The 19,010-nt window shown below is 39.8% G+C and overlaps 1 protein-coding gene across 1 annotated transcript in view; it reads left to right on the top strand.

The window, feature by feature from the left end:
* The window catches only part of SPINK5 (serine peptidase inhibitor Kazal type 5), a 62,823-nt gene extending 44,030 nt beyond the window's left edge, over positions 1 to 18,793 (top strand). Inside the window, exons 19-32 of the mRNA XM_040974401.1 lie at positions 1,214 to 1,341; positions 1,985 to 2,048; positions 2,957 to 3,084; positions 4,531 to 4,627; positions 5,820 to 5,947; positions 7,648 to 7,720; positions 8,560 to 8,687; positions 8,817 to 8,895; positions 11,143 to 11,273; positions 12,418 to 12,487; positions 13,350 to 13,477; positions 14,237 to 14,324; positions 16,656 to 16,786; positions 18,682 to 18,793. Of these exons, the coding sequence (XP_040830335.1) occupies positions 1,214 to 1,341; positions 1,985 to 2,048; positions 2,957 to 3,084; positions 4,531 to 4,627; positions 5,820 to 5,947; positions 7,648 to 7,720; positions 8,560 to 8,687; positions 8,817 to 8,895; positions 11,143 to 11,273; positions 12,418 to 12,487; positions 13,350 to 13,477; positions 14,237 to 14,324; positions 16,656 to 16,786; positions 18,682 to 18,793 (1,485 nt within the window). The remainder of the gene's footprint in view (positions 1 to 1,213; positions 1,342 to 1,984; positions 2,049 to 2,956; positions 3,085 to 4,530; positions 4,628 to 5,819; positions 5,948 to 7,647; positions 7,721 to 8,559; positions 8,688 to 8,816; positions 8,896 to 11,142; positions 11,274 to 12,417; positions 12,488 to 13,349; positions 13,478 to 14,236; positions 14,325 to 16,655; positions 16,787 to 18,681) is intronic.
* The last annotated feature ends 217 nt before the right edge of the window (positions 18,794 to 19,010 follow it).

The following is a 19,010-nucleotide window of genomic DNA, read 5'->3' as shown; positions in this document are numbered from 1 at the left end:
GTTTTGACACTTTTCATGGTTCAGAAAGAGTGTCACTTGTTCTCTGAAGAATTTTCTCCTTTGGGGACTGGCTTGGTGGCCTAACATGCTAATTCTCCACTGGCATCCCATCTGGGCAGTGGTTCATGTCCTAGCTGCTCCGCTTCCCGATCCAAGTTCTCTGCTTGTGGCCTGGGAAAGCAGTGATGGATGGCTCAAGACTTGGGTACCTGCATCCATACAGGAAACCCATAAGGAGTTCCTGGCTCTCAGTTTTGGACCAGTCCATCTCTGGCCATTGTAATCACTTGGGAAGTCAATCAGCAGATGGAAGATATTCATTCTCTCTTTGACTTTCCAAAAGTCTTTAGTAAGTCCATCATTTATTATGTCAATGAATTTCTTTAATTTTTAAAATAATTTATTCTTGTTAAAATTGCTTCTCTGGGTTTCTCTTAAGAAAGTATCAACTTTGTATTAATTTTGGGGGGTGGTGGTTGCTGTAACCTGTGAGGGCTTAAAATAACAAATTTGTGTTATGATTTATAGTTTAGAATATTATACGAATCTCACTAGAATAAAATCAAAGGACTGGTAGGACTATATTCCTTTCCAGGGCCTCTGAAAAATTTTCTCCTTACTTCTGGAGGCTACCAATATTCTTGGTTCTTGGTTCCTTCCCTCCATTTTCATAACCAACAACATTGATTCTCCCCTTTTTGCTATGGTCACATCTTTCCTCTTTCTCTTGTGCTGCACTGTTTTAGTTTTAAGGCTTGACCCTTGTGACTACATTGAGGCCATTGGAACAATTTATGGTAGTCTGCATATACCAAGTCTTTGACTTGAATTATATCTGCAAAACCCATTTCACCTAAAAATATACTCATGGGTCCCAAATACCTGCAGATATTTTGGAGATAGGGTGGCATTATTCTTCCTACGGCAAATTCTTTGACCAATTTAAGACATCATAAATTATTCTTTGTTACTTTCACAGTGCCTAGGTTAGAATGTTATTAAAATATTTTCCAATGAAATGTACAATAGCAACCTTATGCTCTAAATAACGTGTGACCTGGTTTATTAAAGCATCCTGGCTAATACCAACCTTCTGTGTCACCTGTTTTAAAGACTTACTATTATGGGCATTATGTCATAGATTCCAAAAAGATAATGTGAAAGGTTTCCAATATGTAGTTAGTTGATTCTCAGTTCCTCCCTAATTTGGCAGGAGCTGTGCAGTGAATACCGGAACTATGTGAGAAATGGACGTCTACCCTGCACCCGAGAGAATGACCCCATTGAGGGCCTGGATGGGAAGATCCACGGCAACATCTGCTCCATGTGTGAGGCCTTCTTGTGAGTAGAGCTGCAGCCACTGCTGCCGCTGACTGTGGGCAGTGCATCTCCAGGGGGCAAGAAGGATGTCCTTGAAGATGTCCTTCATAATACAGATACTCGAGACTATCTTTATAGTAACTTCAGGAATTTACTATTATAAAGCCATATACTTAGTATACCAATGCCTTTTTTTCCTAGTGATCAAGTGTCCTGAAATGCAACTGAACCACCATCAGGGGAGGCGCACATGCTAAAGATAAATTGTCTCAGAGCTAATGACACGAAAGGACTGGAGCTTGTGTTCTCTGCCTACATGGATCACTGTCATGAATAATCTAAATGAGTGATCTTGGGTACAAATGAATAAATTGACCATTTGTTACCTTCTAATAAATATATTCATTGCCACAATGACCAGAGCTGAGCTGATCTGAAGCGTATTTATTTTTCAAAAGAAAACAAAGTAAATAATGTATTTGCTGTTACGTGGTTTGCATACCTTTAAAAAAAAGATTAAAAATAAGAATGATGTAAAGAGGTATGTGTTTACCTTCTCCCTCCAAACTGAGTCAGAACAGGCATATTTCTGTGTAATTCCTCCTTTATTATAATATATTGGGTGCCATAAATGAACTTTTCCTTTGTATTCCACCTCTTATAGCCAGCAAGAAGCCAAAGAAAAAGAAGCCAAAGCCAGAGCAAAGGCTAAAAGAGAAGCCAGCAAGGTAGGGGGTCTGAGGGCGGTTAGTCTTGCAGTGAAAGGATGAGGGTTTGCAAGTTCTTCCTAACAATTTAGGGATTATTGCAGGGCTTGGGGTGAGGGGAAACGAGGTTCATGTAGTTCAGGGATGCATGGCCAGACAGTCCCCATCACCATCACCGCCACTCTGATGTGCTGTGGAGGCTCTGATGCAGCACTGGATTGCACAGGGACCTTCAAAGCACTCGTGAAAAACCTGTATAACAGAAAACCATGCATGGGTTTTAAATTTTGTACACAAAGCACAGATGTGTCCTATTCATTTTCATTTGTCGTTTTAAGTACATTTTAACATACCCTTCTACACAAATGCATGGGCATGACTGTTTTCATAAAATTTTATATTCCAGAACTGATCATTGGAAGAATTCTGTTCATATCCCAGTTTTCAAACACCTGTGTACTCTATTCCCATATTTTAAAGTGAAAATTCAGGTTCTAGAGGGAAAGCAGGTGCTTGGCTGAGTGATTAAGTTTCAGTTTGGAGTGCTCACATTCCATATCGGAGTGTCTGGATTGAAGTCCCGGCTTGTTTCCAAGTCCAGCTAATGCACCTGGGAGATGGCAGATGCTGGTTCAGGTGCTTGGGCCTTTTTCACTGATGTGAGAGTCCAGTTTTGGTCTGACTTAGACCTGGCCTTTGCAGGTGTTTAGGAAGTAAATCTGGATTAGAGAGAGAGAGGGGGATAATACATATATGTATACATACATATATATCCTGTCTATCTGTATCTATATGCTTGGTAGGAGTTGAATAATATAATTGCCAGCAAATAATCAATAATCTTGAGGTCATTTTTTTTCATGTATAACACTTGGTTGAAACTCTGAAAAGTGACTTTCAAGAAAATATCTCATCTCTGCTCCTTTCAGGATGCATGCAATGAATTTCGGAGCCTCTTACAAAATGGAAAGCTTTTCTGCACCAGAGAAAATGATCCTGTGCGTGGTCCTGATGGAAAGACCCATGGCAACAAGTGTGCCATGTGTAAGGCAGTCTTGTGAGTGCACAAAGCCAACTCCTGCTGCGGGCTGGTAGAGATGGGAGGCAAATAGTTGGAGGGACAATACGGATTGTGGTGGTTCTATCCTTGTTTATATACAAGGAACAAGTGATTGTGAAGCGTTTTAAGGTGAATCTTTCTTTAGATCAAGACTCACAGTTTTAGAAACAGAGAACGGATTATTCGGACATGACACTCTTTAGTCCTGGGACACAGCCTACCAGTAGATGACAACATCTTTGTTGATAATATTTAAATCCTTTACTATCAAGTGGATTTGTTCTCTGGATTGTCCTGAAATTCTCACTGGGAAACGTGCAGTTTTTCTGTCACTCTAACTCCTTTACTTACACGTTCAAAAGTGTCTTTTTAGAAATGAAAAGTAGCATCTTATGTAGTTTGCACCTATACCCAACATATTTAAGTGCTTTGCTGAATATATCCAATTATAAAGAGAGGAGTGTAATACTCTTCTCAATATTCTTACATTTATAGTATTGCTATGGAATAGCCATATATACTCATAAAACACAAAGAAGAAATGTTAAATGAAAATAATGTATGTAATATGATTAATGCTCTAGAGAAACCAGAGCTTATAATTTGGATAATATATGAAATAAAAATGGACATTATAATTTAGATAAGATACGGACATGAAAAGAAGCCATGAGAAGAGGGAGGCAGCATAGGTGAAGATAGAAGTTGAGAGACTGTATCATGTACAATAGTAAAAAAGGCATGGAAGTTAGAACTTTACCAGCTTTGAGTGCCACAACAAGCATATTGGGGTCTATTCTAAAGCTGCTCAATTGTTCAGTTAGGAACATAAGTGTCATAAACAGGTCCCTTTAGGAATATTCATTTTTCAGTAATAAGAGGGTGAAATAAGAAAAGGACTAAAATTCAGCATCTTGGGGGCAAGTATTAATTTGTAGTAATCTAGTTAGAGGAAACTAGAGCAAGGGAAGTTGGACAGAAGGTCAGTAGATGAAGGTGGGAGATCGGTGAGAGTGAGATCAATGCATGTGGCTACTGGCTAACGGGGAGGGGGTGACGGGAGGGGTTTCCAATGATCTTCTCTTTGAGAAAAGTGGCAGTTAAGGAGTAAGAATACATTTGGTAGAGAAAATAGTTGTTTTTGGATCTCTTAAATGTATTTTTCCTCTAAGAAATCACATCCTGAAATCCCCAATGAACATTTATAAAATGTTAATGAATCACTCACTTTGTCTTATTTGATAGTCACGTGTACGTTGGTTGCCAAAGAGCTTTCCAGACAAAGGGCTCCATGCAGTTTGTCCTTTCCTTTTCAGGGAAGAGGACCTGCAATACAGTACAAGTTGGGGAGATGTGAAATCTGCACATGTAATATGGTTGTGTGATGAGAAACTCCATTCTCTTTAAGCTATTGTTCCCTCTCTCTCACTTTCTAATTTCCAGCCAGAAAGAAGATGAAGAAAGAAAGAAAAAAGAAGAGGAAAGCCAGAGAAATGCTGCAGGACGCAATTCTAGTGGTGGTGGAGGAGGGAAAGAAGAGGTGAGAACAACCCCAGGGTTCCATAATCTGAGTGGGACTGCTACGACCAACAGCGACACAGCCTCTGGTGAGGGCGAATGTAGTCAGGGCTGCCGGAAGTATCCTTGGAAGAAAAATTTCCTTTAAGGGTGTGCAGGATAAGCTGTGAGACGTTCTAGCAGTTCTTAGCTTCCTGGGCTCGTTTTGATTTTTTTTTTTTTTTACCTCTGGAAATAATTAGCCATATGAGGGTCTTTTCCCAGTCTCCTGGTCCCTGGTGTAGTCATCTAGCTTGCAGGTCAGTAGCAATCATTTTCATCAGCATCACACAGCCTTCACGTTCTTCCATTATTCTTTCTTGCCTCAGTGGTTCTTTACTGGAGCCACTGTTTTGTAGTAACACTTGAATTAGGACGCATAGAGTAGGTTACAGCTTGTGGAACTCCAGTTTCTCTCATCAGCAGTGCTCTTAGGGGGATACGGTGTGAAGCAAAGCAGTCAGCTCTTGTCTGGTACATCTCCTGGGACGGTTTAGAGTGTCATCCTCACAGGCTCAGATTCCACCTCCTTAGGAACCTCACCGTCTTGGGGTAGCAGAAGCAATTCTTTGCCCCCAGCTTTGACACAAGCCCAATTTTACCTTTGATAATATGGGAGGGAAAAACAACAAAAAGATTTTTTTTTTCCGTTAGTTCTCATTCTGAAGGGATCAACTTGTGAACTTGTCTATCTTTTCCTAATAATTGGAGCCTATCATCCCTGGCGTTTTGTGTAACTATGCTTTCCCTCGGCATTTCCCATTTGCTTCCATTTGCACATCAGACATTCCTTTTTTTCCCCCCCATAAAAGGCCAGAATATAAATACTTGAGGCATGATGGGTTTCATGAAGCTTTTCAACTCTGCACTTATTTTGAAAAGAAGCTATAAATGACATCTAAATGAATGAGTGAAGCTGTGTTTTGGTCAAATTTGCATGCCAGAACAGATGGCACGAGAGACTTGGTTTGTAGTTTAATCTGGGCTGTTCAACTCCAGACAACTTGATCATTTGCCCTGGAGAGCCTTGGCAGCAGTGTCAGAAGCCATGACCATCTGCCCTCTTTCTCTGTGGGCAGCAGTCCTTCATATTAAATCTGTTCAACAATCTGAGTTTTAATAACACAATAGAGGACGCAGGTATATGGGGGACCTGTTTTCTCTCTCTTTTTCAGGATCCTTGCGCTGAATATCGGGAAAGTATGAAAAATGGACAACTCAGTTGTACTCGAGAGAGCGACCCTGTGCGTGACGCTGACGGCAAATCGTACAACAACAAGTGCGCCATGTGTAGAGAAAAGCTGTGAGTTCTTGCCACACGTACCTAACACAGAGTCCCATATTACCCCTGCATTAGTGGCCGTCTCTCACTTGCTGTGGCTCCCTCCATGGGAATTATTCACTGATTAATTCCCACCTATTATCTCTTCTTCTTGCACCCCCTGAGGAATAGATACTAGCAAAGGCAGCGCACCAAGCGGCGGCTTCCTGCTCTTCTCTCCTTCATAATATGGTGGCACTTAAGTACGTTTATGATAGTCATTTCTTAAACTACATCTTAGCCTGAATTTTAGACTGCTTTATGTCAGTGATTATTTAATAATCAGCTGGCGCAGTTTGAAAGATGGTCTAATTATGTTTATGGGACACAGTGCATGATCTGGTGTCCGTTTCTTATGTTCCCTTGATAAATGATACTTCATTGGAAAGCTTTAACACCCACCTCAAGCTCTTGATTTGCATTATTGTAGCAATAACAAGTGCTGTTAGTCCTGTGTGTAAAGTCAGACCATTCTAGGTGACCTTAAAGAGCATGTTTAGTTCTAAAATTTGTCACAATGCTCTTAACTCTGCTATTGAGTGTTTACATGATTATAAAGAATAGATCTATTCTTTATAAACATTCCAGCTCCCCCAAAGCAAAACCACACTGGCTTAGGGGAGCACAGCTAGGCAAGATCATTTAATGTAAATGCTACATTTTGCCAAATGAGAGAAACTGAAGCCGTTTCCTAAGGTGAGGGTTGGGGGGGGGGCAGTTAGTTTCAGAGCTAAAATCAGAATTTATTCCTTCTGAATACCTGCTTTGTATTCATTTAAAATTATTAAAATTCTAGGACAAAATGGCAGATTAGGACAATAGGGTTTTGCGTGAGAAGGCTTTTTCAGCCTCTGTTCAAGAGCGGGTTGCATCATATGTTCATCATATGTGTGTTCATATGTTGTACTTTATACAGGTATACACATGCTTTGTTTTGTGTGAAAAGTCAAGTGAATTTTGAAAGAGAAGTAAGCAGATCCTGGTCTACCTACCTCAGGGTCACCTGGTTTGCTCATGAAAAATCATATGGCTGGTCCTGTATCGCAACTTGTAGAATAAAAAATATTTGGATTCTCAGAGGGTTTAAATTTTTTAAATATCTCATTTGATGATAAAAGCACATAAAAATGTAGAGATCTGTTGCATGAATATTTTATAAGAAAGGTAACACATGAATAACCAGTGTGACCCTAGGATGCCTCCTCTGTGGCTCTTCTTTCTGTCTTGGACTCTATACTTGAAGAAATGAGATTATAATAGATTGTCCTAAGAAGTCAGAGAACTTAGGGCTTAAAAACCATAGCATAAGGTAAGAAAATGGAGGCCCTGAGATAGCTAAACCTAGAGACCTAAAATTTGCGTTCAATGTCTGAAGTAGGATTAACAATAGGAAGAAGCAACAGATTCTGTGATGTGGGGAGATGTGAAAGAAGACTGAAGAACGGGAAGTTATGACAAGTTAAGTTTGGACACAATTCAGGGAGTCCGTAGTTACCTGAGTTGGTCTCCCTTGCGATGAGGAAACTTCATGCATGGCCTTCATAGTGCAGCTGACCAATCCTCTCAATGAAGTGCAGAGATTTCCCATAAAAGCAGAAGTTCTAGACACACAAGGACTCAGGTCCCTCCTAATGCTCTGTGTGAAGAGGGTAAGCATGACTTTTTTTTTTTTGTCCACCTAGGCAAAGAGAAGCAGAGGAAAAAAATAAGGATTCTTACTTCAGATCAAATGGGACTGGCTCAGGATCGGAAAAGGTAAGTCGTTAACTAAGTTTGGATACAACTGTTCTTTCCAAAGGGCAACATGTGGCTGTCACAATTATGTAAATAGAGTGTCAGTATGGTCAGCCAAGATTGTGCCCTTAGAAGGTCAAAATCCATCGTAACTTGTGCAGTGTAGAAATCTTCAGTTAAATCAGTCTTTCAGGTTAACATTTTGTGCACACTTTTATACATAGCTATTAATTTCCCAAAACTCTGGTCAATACAGTTCCTCAAGTACATGAATTTATAGTCCTCTATTTCAGGAGCAATAAAAACAGCAGGTTACAACAACACAGTTATTACCTTAGACGTCAGGAGCTCAGGAGTTCTGAGTACTCTCCCTCACACTAGGGGGACAGGTTGTACTCCCGTTTGGAGGTTCCAGGCAGTGGATTTGTTTTTGGCCTTTTCCAGTTTCTAAAGGCCACAAGCATCCTTAGTCTGTGGCCATTTTTAAAGCCAGCAATGGTCAGTGAAATATTTCTTATGCTGTGTTATTTCAAGCTGGACCCCCTGCCTTCCCGCTCCAAGGATACGAACCTGCAGATCATTTCAATAATACAAGAATACTACCCCATTTTACATCCATCCAGTTATCAACCTTAGTGCTGTATTCAACCACAATTCTTCCTTGGCAAGTGAAGCAACACCTCTACAGGTTCCCAGGCAGGGGACATGGGCACTCTTGTGAATCATGTTTCCGTCAAGCACGGACATCAATATTAATAGTTTACGCTGCCTGGCTCTTGGTCAAACATCATCCAACTCTCACCCCCAGGAAAGTGCTCTGTGAACACTGCACTCCCAGTGTATCCCTCTGCCCTTTGCAGGATGTATGCGATGAGTACAGAAGCCAAATGAAAAATGGGCAGCTTCTCTGCACACGAGAAAGTGATCCTGTGAGGGGCCCGGATGGCAAGACCCACGGCAATAAGTGTGCTATGTGTAAGGAAAGACTGTGAGTATTTTAACAAAAAGTTGGATGGTTTGATAGACTTAAAAATATATGACCCTCATTTCTCAGCTGTTTGAATGACAGTTGTTCTGAAAGTGAGGTTGAAACATTTTCTTCCATGCTCTGTTCCAGGGAAAAAGAAGCAACTGAGAGAAAGAAGAAAGAGGAGGAGGACAAGAGAAGTGCAGCAGAAAAGGCCAATGCCGAGCATGTAATATATGCTAGACATTCTAATACCTAGTGTGCTCGTTCTTTTGTACACTTTATCTCATTAAACAGATATTTATAGAATGCTGACTCTGCCCCAATCATTGGGTAAACGAGAAAGACATGGCCAGACCATGTGAAGAAATAGCATGCCATTCAGTGCCCTAGGAGCTTCGCGGATAAAGTTACCACACGCTTAAGAGGACCAATGGCAACTGTCTAATTAATTGTGATTATCCAGTGATCCTCATTGGTGAAGTTTTAAACGAGTAAATAATCAGGCAGATAGATGCCAAAGCAAGAAAGTAAGTATCAAAAATCGGGTTCTAGAGGATGAATACTTGAGTTGGCACTTAAGCGCCACCTAGTGTTCAATTTGAGACTTTAAATAATAACCACAAACTACACAGAGGCTTAGAACAGCTTCTACTTACCTGTCGGTAGACTTCAATCAGAAAAGAGAAGTAGGAATAACTTCCTGGGAAATTGTGCTATTAGCAAGGAAATTTTTCATTAGGCATATGTGAACTAAAGTGAAACATTGGCATTGATTATTACTATTGAAACTATTGGAAATATTTGTACATTTTGGAAGATGAATGAAAAATACTTCAAATGATCAGTGCTGGCCATATATTTAACCTTTTAGTCAGCTTTAAATCTCTTTTTAGGTATTTTAGAAATCTCAAAAAGGGAAAAATTATGAGCATACCTCAAAATATTTGTGGGAAACTGAAATCAAAAGATAAGGCTATGGAGTGGTGTGTTGTGCAGCATGTTAAACACTGGTTGGAGTGCTCACCGCAAATCAGAGTGGGCGGGATGAAGTCCCACCTCTGATTTCTGATCCAGCATCTTGCTAATGTGTCTAGGAGGCAGCAGATGATGACCAAGTATTTGGATACCTGCTAGCCAGGTGGGGACCTGCTTGGAGTTCCTACTCTGGGTTCAGCTTGATCCAATGGCAGCCGCTGCAGGCTTCTGGGGAGAGACACAGCACATGAGCTATTCCTCTGTCCCTGTTGGTTGCTCTGCCTGGATGGATGGATGCCTAGAGATAGATAAACAGAAGTGTCCTTTAAAAAGATGTTTATTTTGAATCCATGATTTAATATTTTCCATAAACTTTCTGAAGCTCCCTCATATTAACATATACAAAATTGCAGGACTGTGTGTGTAAGAAAGAGAGCCATGGTCTTCTTATCTGTACGAAGGTATACAAAGTAAAATAGGCTTTACAAATCTTCATATTTAATTTTCCCCTCAATCTGTTTAGTGGAATGTTTAGATTTTATACTTGAGGAAAAACCACATCATACACATATGTCTATAGTATTGGGGTTTCCTGGAGAATAATTCTAGCACATTTTGAAAAAAAAATGGCTATGAGGCATATAGTATGTTCATCAGGTATTCAATCCCAAAAAAGTATTAAAAAGTAAGCCTGGAATTGTTTATAAGTATCACAACCTTAAGAAGGGTAAGTACAATCTGGATAAAGGGAATATTTTAAAGGAATGTATCCCTAATCTCCACCATGGCTCTTGGAGTCTGAAGGCAATTTAAAAGACTTCAGGTAGTCCCCAAAGATTTCAATGGAGGCTATCTAATTTCTAATTTGGCTTCTATTTAAGGTTCTTATTTTTTTTTCAATTAAAAAGGGGGTTTTGTTCTCTGTCATATAGAAGCAAATAGGTTTTTAAAAGTATAAATTGTTAACAAGTTTTGGGTCACAAACCCACTATGACCTTATCCTAATGCTTAACACCTCCAAGATGACTTTCCTCACCTGTAAAACGGGATGATGAGTATTTATCCTACAAGATTTTTATGATTATCAAAGACAACCCCATTAGAGTATGCAACAAATGCCTGGTGTGCAATAAACATGTGATTTGAAAATTTGTCATAAAAAAATGTGCTGTTGAGAAATAAAGTTGGAAATTTCTGTGTTTGTATGTCTTGCCAAAGGTAAGACTTTTTATGTAAGGAGTAATAGTTGTACCTGCTAGTGGACAAGCTTGGAGATCAACCTCACAGGATGCTGTAGGCAGCAGTGAAGCTCCATTTGGGGCAAGACAGTCGATTGAAAGGGATCCTACGAAACATTCAAAGCATGTTCCATCTCTGACCTCTCGTTTTTCTGTTTTCCCTGAAACGTTATGAATTCATGTCTAAACAATGAAGCATGTTGTTCAGGTTTCACAGATTGCATGATGCTAGTTACAGATTTCTCTATTCCTATTTGCAGGATCAGTGTTACGAATTCCGGAGCCAGCAGAGACACTTGGGAAAACTTGTCTGCACCAGAGAAAACAGCCCCGTTCGAGGTCCTGATGGCAAGATGCACGTCAACAAATGCGCCATGTGTCAGAGCATATTGTACGTACAGAGGCTTCCAAAGGAGTTTGACCTGTTGTGCCTTTTTTGGTCCCAAGACAGATCCTGTCACCTTAAATCCTAAGGCATCTGGCATCTAACCAGGAAAACCTAGTCACTTTTGCCAGGATTGTTTCCCAAACACTTTCAAATAGCTTTTATAATTTTGATAACAAGATGCATGATCACAACTGGAGATCCTCCAGTTGAATGTCAGCTATTTTACAGTGATAATTTTTTTAACGTATTATTCAAAAAGCAGAGAAATGGAGATGACTACAGCAACCAAGAACTCCAGCAATAAGGCAGGAACTCCATCCTGGTCTCCCCCGTGGGTAGCAGGGCACAAGCACTTGATCCAACATCCACTACCTTCCCGGGCACAGAAGTGGGAAGTTTGGGCAAATTCAGAATAACTAGGACCTGAACCATCCCTACAATACAGGACACACTCATCACAAGTGGAGATTTAACTATGGCACTATAGCACCTGCCTCAATCCTTAATTTTTAAAAAGGATTAGGATTGAAGACAAAGTAGGATAGGCCATAGTTTGTTACTCCTACGGAGTATTCAAATTTTATGGAAAATACACATCCTAAAAAACGTCATGGATTTCAAAAAAACGTCTAACTAAAATAAGCTAATTTTTAAATTCCACTTTTTCATGAACTTTTTGAAGTACCCCCTTAGAGAGAGTGAAGACTATATAGTTCAGTTTTTGTGAAGATTCGAGGAAATGGTATTTTTAAAAAATGTTCACAAATCCCAAAGCACTTTAACTACATAGAGAACAATCCAAACTTAAATTCTTATAATTACATTAGGTCAACTAAAGGGAGAAATGAAGCAGCATCTTGAGGAAATCCGTAAATCTAGTAAGGGGGAAAAAAAATCCTGTGGTCAGTTTCTAGTGCTATATCATTCTGAAGGACAGTATAACAAATCTGTGAAACTTAGGCACATTGAAACAAATATATTCTTATGAAAATTCCATCGTTCAGAAATAATTAGTAAAAAAAAAAAACGTTTAATGTGTCTAAGGTATACAAAAACGGTGTTAAATTTGCCGGTATTTTAGAATTAGGGAAGTAGTTTGTTCAAAAGCAACCCTAGGAAAATTACCTCGTCCCTTTTCATTTTGCAGTGAGCGAGAAGCTAGTGAAAGAAAAAATGATGAAGAAAAACCAACTGCCAAGCCGTCGGGTGATGCAAAGGTTATTTCTTAAAATATACTACACGAGCTTTTCTATTGTTCACCCTCACAATCTTGTGTCCTTTCCACTTTAAGGACAATAAAGATATTAGTCTCTTATCTCAAAGAAAAGTTGACTTCACAAATATTGCCACTTTGCATCACAGTAAGATATTTGCCCCCCTGGCCTGGGGGTTTGATGCTTTTCTTAATTTCGTAGAAAATTGTCTTAGAATGTGTATCAATCGCTGCGTGGGTCTTTTGGTGGAATTATGGGCTCAAAAATTGAGGATACAAACTATCACCTCAACTTCATGTTTTTCTCTGATACTTCAAATGTGACATGAGGTTTCACATAGCCTACTGATACTGATGGTAACAGTTCAGATAACAAAGTAATGTCCACACTCCCTTCAGTTTCTTGCCTTAGTATCTTTTTTCTGTTTTCTTCAGATGATTTTCTCAGCTCCAGCGAATCAGTAACGTGCATGCAGTATACTGCCTTTTCTGTTTGCTTTTTAACGATTGCAAAGATGACACCTTCCTTCAGTCCTTTAAGAGTGACAATCTCCTTTGTAGAGTTAGATTCCTGGGACATTGTTGGTCAAGAGCACAATTCCTATGGAAAACAGAGAAAATGAGGATGGATGGACGGGAGGCGGAGGCCAGGAGGTCCTCCAACTATTGTTGTGTTTCCCTGCGTTTCCAGGAGCAGTGCAGAGAGGTTCCTAATGAAGCGGAGGAAGCAAAATTGAGACCGCTGGGCAGTTCCGTGGCCTCCAGTGACAGGATGAGTGCAGTGAGTCTGAGCCCAGAGCCATGAGAGGACTTCCTAAGATCAAATTGGAGAAAGCCACAGTCATGAACCCATTCTCGTTTTCTAGGATGAATGTATTGAGTTCCGAAACTACGTCAGGAACAATGAACTTCCCTGCCCGCGAGTGAATGACCCTGTGCGTGATGCTGATGGAAAAGTTTATAAAAACAAGTGCTACAAGTGCAGAGCTATCTTGTAAGTAAGAGGAGTCTTCTGGGCTGGGAATGGCATGTTTAGAAACGCCTGGTTGAATCAATGTGTGCGCTCATGAATTCGGAAGGATTCTTAAAATAAGCACGAAAATACAACAAAAGTCCAGGATGTTTGTCATAATAATAGGAAGAATATGTGAGCGTGATGACAAGGAATCCAGCTTTAAGTTCTAAGCCTGATATTTAGTAACCGTGCAACTTAAAACGTTCAGCATCATAGTTAGAAAAACTGTTCCAAATTTTTGTTCCCTAATTAGATCAGATGCAAGAAAAAAAAAAACATTGCTTTTAAAAACGTTACAGATTTGTACATCTTACTATGTCTTGCAATCTCCAGGGCTAAGCAATTTGTTTTTTAGAATGGGGTTTTAGATTACGATAATGAACAATGAAATAAAGGGACCAATGGACATGATAGATGGTACCAAAAAAATAATTAGGAACATAATAGTAATCAGTATATGTAGCTTTCCATAGCATATATTTTTTGAGTTAGAAATTCTCAATGCTACCTAATTTTATGTTCCAGGAAATCAAAACTGAAGGACTTTAAGCCACTAGATTAAAGCCAGGCATCCAGATGAGAACTCTAAATTGGCTCCCAGTTGTGTCCTTTTTCTTAATTTATCATCCTAGTCACGCTCTGACTGAACTGGTCTCTTTATCATATTATTAGAGTGGTTTAACTTCTCAGCTGGCTGTTGTGAATGTTATGTAAAGTATATTTTCTTTCTTTCTACAGTCAGAGAGAAGCTTTGGAGAATGCAAAAGCTCAAGAAAAGCCATCCCATGGTCAGTCTTCCAAGGAGGAAAACAGCACAGATTCTCTGGTAAGAATAACTGCTTCAGAATGATAGGATGCTTTGGGCCTGCGAGCCCCTGCTTTCCACATCCTCATGTGGATGGAGACTGAATCAGTTCAGTCTGAAGTCCTTTAAAGACCAGATGTGCATCATGTTTGGCTAACATTCTGGGGTTACTCAGGAGATTCTCAGCTCTACAACAGCTTAGCATGGATTGAGAAGGACTAACCCTGCATGTCAAATGTGCATTCAGATGCCTCAGTTCTGTAAGCCAGCATCTGGAAAAGGCTCCTCACCTCGCTTCTCTGATTTCCCTCCCAAACCAAACCGTTTCCCAACAAACTAGAATGCTGTGCGGAGCACATTCACACGAACAGATTTCAACCCTAACTAAATAGCAGCATTCAAATCTTTTTACTTAAAACAGGGTGATGGGCACCCACAGTACCTGTCTGAGTATACATCAGTCTTTATAAAAATGGTTAGAGTTGCCCATGTGCTTGAAAGACAGAATAACAGAGAGGAAGACACACAGTAAGAGAAAAAGAGGTGGGCTGGGTGGGGGGAGAGAGAGATTCGAGATCAAGTTCTTCCAAACATTGGTTGACTCCCCAAATGCCCACAGCAGCTGAAGCCAGGGCTCGGAATTCCACTCAGCTCTCCCAGTGGGTAGCAGGACTCAGTGCAAGTAGTCTGGTCATCATCTGCCTAAGCAGAGTACCCAGGCACTGAGAGAGAGCATCCAGGAATGCCAAGCAGCAGCCAAGCCTGCTCTGCTACAGTATCTGAGGGTTTCTATTCCAAGTTCCTGCAAGGTGAGAGCTAGAAAGGAAGGAAGTCAAAGCAGGAAGCAGATTGATGAAGTGAGATCTTCAGCCTGGGCCCTAAAACATTCATGTTGGCACCTAGGCTGAAGAAAACCAGGAAGAAAGGTTTCAAAGGCAAATTTCATGTAATCATTTATCTAATTAAACTAGGATAACAGATTAACTGCACAAGTGAAGTATGTCTTAATTGCATCATGCTGATAAACAGGCAAAACAACAGCTGCTCATGAAACGTAGTCTAAGAAGTACTCCTTACTGGCATGTAGTGGTCATACTACGGAAGTGCACACAGCCTGGGTGTCACCAAGCGATCGCACCTGTGACTCGGTCAAGAAATGAGATCCCACCACTAGACCAGATGACGCTGCTGCTCTTGTCTTAAGCCACAATTGGGCTTTGAGCCTCTAAGTTTTCTTCAGAAAAAGAGAATTATGTTCACCATAAGCAGCAAACAAACAAAGATATCTACACTCAAATAACAAACAGAAATGCCTTCACTCATAGAGTTGTAATATAAATGCTTGCTGCTATCCATGGATGTGCACTGTATCCTCTGTGGGTAAAGAGGGAACCTCTGTATTATGATTAATTATTTAATTCCTACTGCCCCAAATTGCAAAGAGGAAATATATTTGTTGTTTTCCATAAAAACTTTTTTTTTCTTCCTATGGAAAACATACTGACACTTAACGTTTATGACTGACACTGAGTCAGGCATCTTTTACGTGCATGATCAGGAGTATGCGTTTGGTACAGGTTAAGAATTTATAGTATCAAAGTGCTTAGGTTCAAATCCTGGTTCTGTTTCCAATTCCAGCTTCCCACCAGTGTATACTCTGGGAGGCAGCAGGTCATGGCTCAAGTGCTTGGTCCCTGCCACCCATGTTGGAAGTCTAGATTGAGTGAGTGAATCCAGTGGCTTCCCCTGGTTGTTGTGGGCAATCACGGAGTGAGTCAGCAGAGAAGATCTTCCTCAGTATCTCCCCCTCTGTCTCCCTGCCTTTCAAATAAAGAAAATGCATCACCCAGTTCAGCGTCCTAAAACACAGGGTAAAAAGTGCTATTCATTACTCATGGTTTTCAGATGAGAAATTGAAAACTCAGAAAAGTTAGGTAAATCATATCAAGTTACTGGCAGATCTAGAACTCAAGAACTCATCCAGTTAACTATTTACTTATGAATTATTCCTAAGTTGTGTATGACCTGTGCTACTCTTTAAAAGTACATAGTATTTTTACCATGATCATCATTCTGGTTTTCTTCCCATGAGCACAAAACTTTCTGTCCGCAGTGTTATGTATGGCTTCTGGTTTGCCATTGCTCTGTTCTTTGTTATTTCTTGTTGTTAAAAGAATGAAAATCCCATATGTGAAGTCCACCTAATGTACATCTATGATTTGTGGCCTATAACATACCTGCTTTGCTAATTATTTATTTAAAGGTGATTGAGAAAAACCAGGAGCTTCTTCCAAGCCCATTTGTTCCCTTGAATACAGTTAAGCAAGTCAATTTTGTGTCTTTCTTATCTAGAATGCCGAGATGTGCAAACATTACAGACTGTTGCCCAGGATAGGTTATCTTTGCCCAAAGGATTTACAACCTGTTTGTGGGGATGATGACCAGACATACAATAACCCCTGCATGCTTTGCCATGAAAATCTGTAAGTATATGAGTTGTACCTTCACATCTTTCACTGTAAAGGTTTTCAACACTCATACTCTGATATAAAATTGAGGTGTATAGTGGACATTTTTTAATCATAATGGTTAAAATGATAAATATAAGAATGGAAATTCACAGAATTTAAGTATAACCCTTAACAAAGTTGCTTACTTACATTGCTATATATTTTACTTACTTACATTGCTATATATTTTACTGAGTGGAAAAAAGATGTGACTTTGTGATAATTATAAAACATCTGTATAATATAAGCCTGTGCATATCCATCAGGGTGGGAGTAGCAGCCATCCTGTGCGTAGCAGAAAAACACCATTAACCACCACCACTGCTACGGAGTGTGGCCAGTCCAGGCAAGACCATTGACAGGTTACTGATTTCTCAGGGTGTCTAAGACAAGAAGTGACTCAATGGAAAGTAGCAGTAATGCGAAAGAAAGCTTGCTAGAACCAGTACTGACAGATCATCTGATCATTCTAAGTATTTTTTTTAATTGGAAAGTTATAATGAGAGAGAGAGAGAGAGAGGAAGAGAGGAAGAGAGATCTTCCATCTGCTGGTTCACTCCCAAATAGCTAAAACAGCTAGCACTGGGCCAAGTCAAAGCCAGGATCTAAGCACTTCTTCCAAGTCTCCCACATGGGTGAATGGGACCAGGACTTGGTCTGTCTGCAGCTGCTTTCCCAGGCAGATTAGCAGAGAGCTAGATTAGACTTAAACAAGCATCCATATAGGATACTGATATTACAGATGGCAGCTTAGCTCATTATGCCACAATACCAGTTCCCTCTTCAGCTGACTTCACAGTTTGCTAAGAAATGGAGTTCACGGTTGACTTGAAATCCACCAATGAAACTTAGAAGGAATTAAGAAATTCTTATTTAAGGCAGGAATATTATCATCCAAGATTTTAAATATTATTATTATTTAATTATATTTAAGGAGTTTTCAAATAGTTCATGGAAAAATGCATATCATGAGAAAAATTATGAACTTAGAAATCCATTTAAACTTAATTCCATTTTCCATAAACTTTTTGAAAGATTTAAAGATTGTGTATCTTATCATTAGCTCCCCAATCCTTTAATGCCTCTTGATATTAAATATTATAGCCTAGAGTACAGAACTTTTCTCAAACTTTTCACTGACTACACAGAACCCATAGACAAGGATTCTCTAGTCAGGGGAACTTTGATTTCAGAAACTGAAATAGTGAGGTATTAGTAATGCCTCCGGATGGGTTGCTTGGGTGTTGGGTTAAGAAAGCCAGAAGAATGAATTAGAGATTTAAAGGGTCATGCTGTCTCAAGGGAGCGAGGCGAGGATTGATTCGGTGCTCTTAGAAGCAGTCATTGTGGAACAATTTCAGCGGATGCAATGTCTAAAGACAAATGACACTGCCTTGATAGATGATACATTTACCATCAGAAGCTAAAAAATAATCCTTAAGTGAGAGGTGTTGAAATTCATATTCTCCAAGATTGTTTCACTCTGAAAAATTCAATCTGTATTATATTTTATATGCTCCAAGTTATATTGTAGGTACTCAATAGAGTGAAACAATTCCCTAAGATCTGGTTTTCCACTGACAGAATAATGACTTTGGATGATCTCCAAGTTTTATTGCTAAATTTCAACAATGCTGTATGTATATATTAGTAAATGAAATGTGATAAAGCAGATTCAGGGAAAGAAGACAAATGCAAAGCACAGGGTTGAATCTGTGCGACACCTACACCTGCTGGAAGTGGTCGGTTCTGCTCCTAATTTCAGTTGGCTCTGATGCGTAACATCACCTACGATGCCGTATGTTTGGCTTTTCTCTGCTTTAATTCTGGATTTTCCCATCATTAAAACATCCTCTCTTCTGTTTCAGGTTACGCCAAACTTATACGCGCATACGCCATAAAGGGAGGTGTGACGAGGACAGCAGCCCAGAAGCCACGCCTGCCAGTAGGCCGATGGCTGTGAGTACACTGCCTACATGATAATATTGGAAACTCTTGGTTCTGCTTTCGTTGTCTTGCACCACTGCTGGAAATTTCTCACACCAGGAAAGTAATGCCAGGTCAGGTGACCCCAGAATCGATCACACTGTCACAATGAAGATGATTGCTAAATGCATGAGAACAATAATATAGCAGCTGTTCTCATTGTGAGCCATGTGCTTAATCTAATATTTTGACAGGTTTTATTTTCTGTGAT

The sequence above is a fragment of the Ochotona curzoniae genome, unplaced genomic scaffold, assembly GCF_017591425.1.
Source record: "Ochotona curzoniae isolate NIBS_2020 unplaced genomic scaffold, NIBS_Ocur_1.0 contig_1, whole genome shotgun sequence".
Classification (NCBI taxonomy): Eukaryota; Metazoa; Chordata; class Mammalia; order Lagomorpha; family Ochotonidae; genus Ochotona; species Ochotona curzoniae.
The sequence above is the reverse complement of the archived record's forward strand: the minus strand, read 5'-3'. Positions and strand labels throughout refer to the sequence as shown.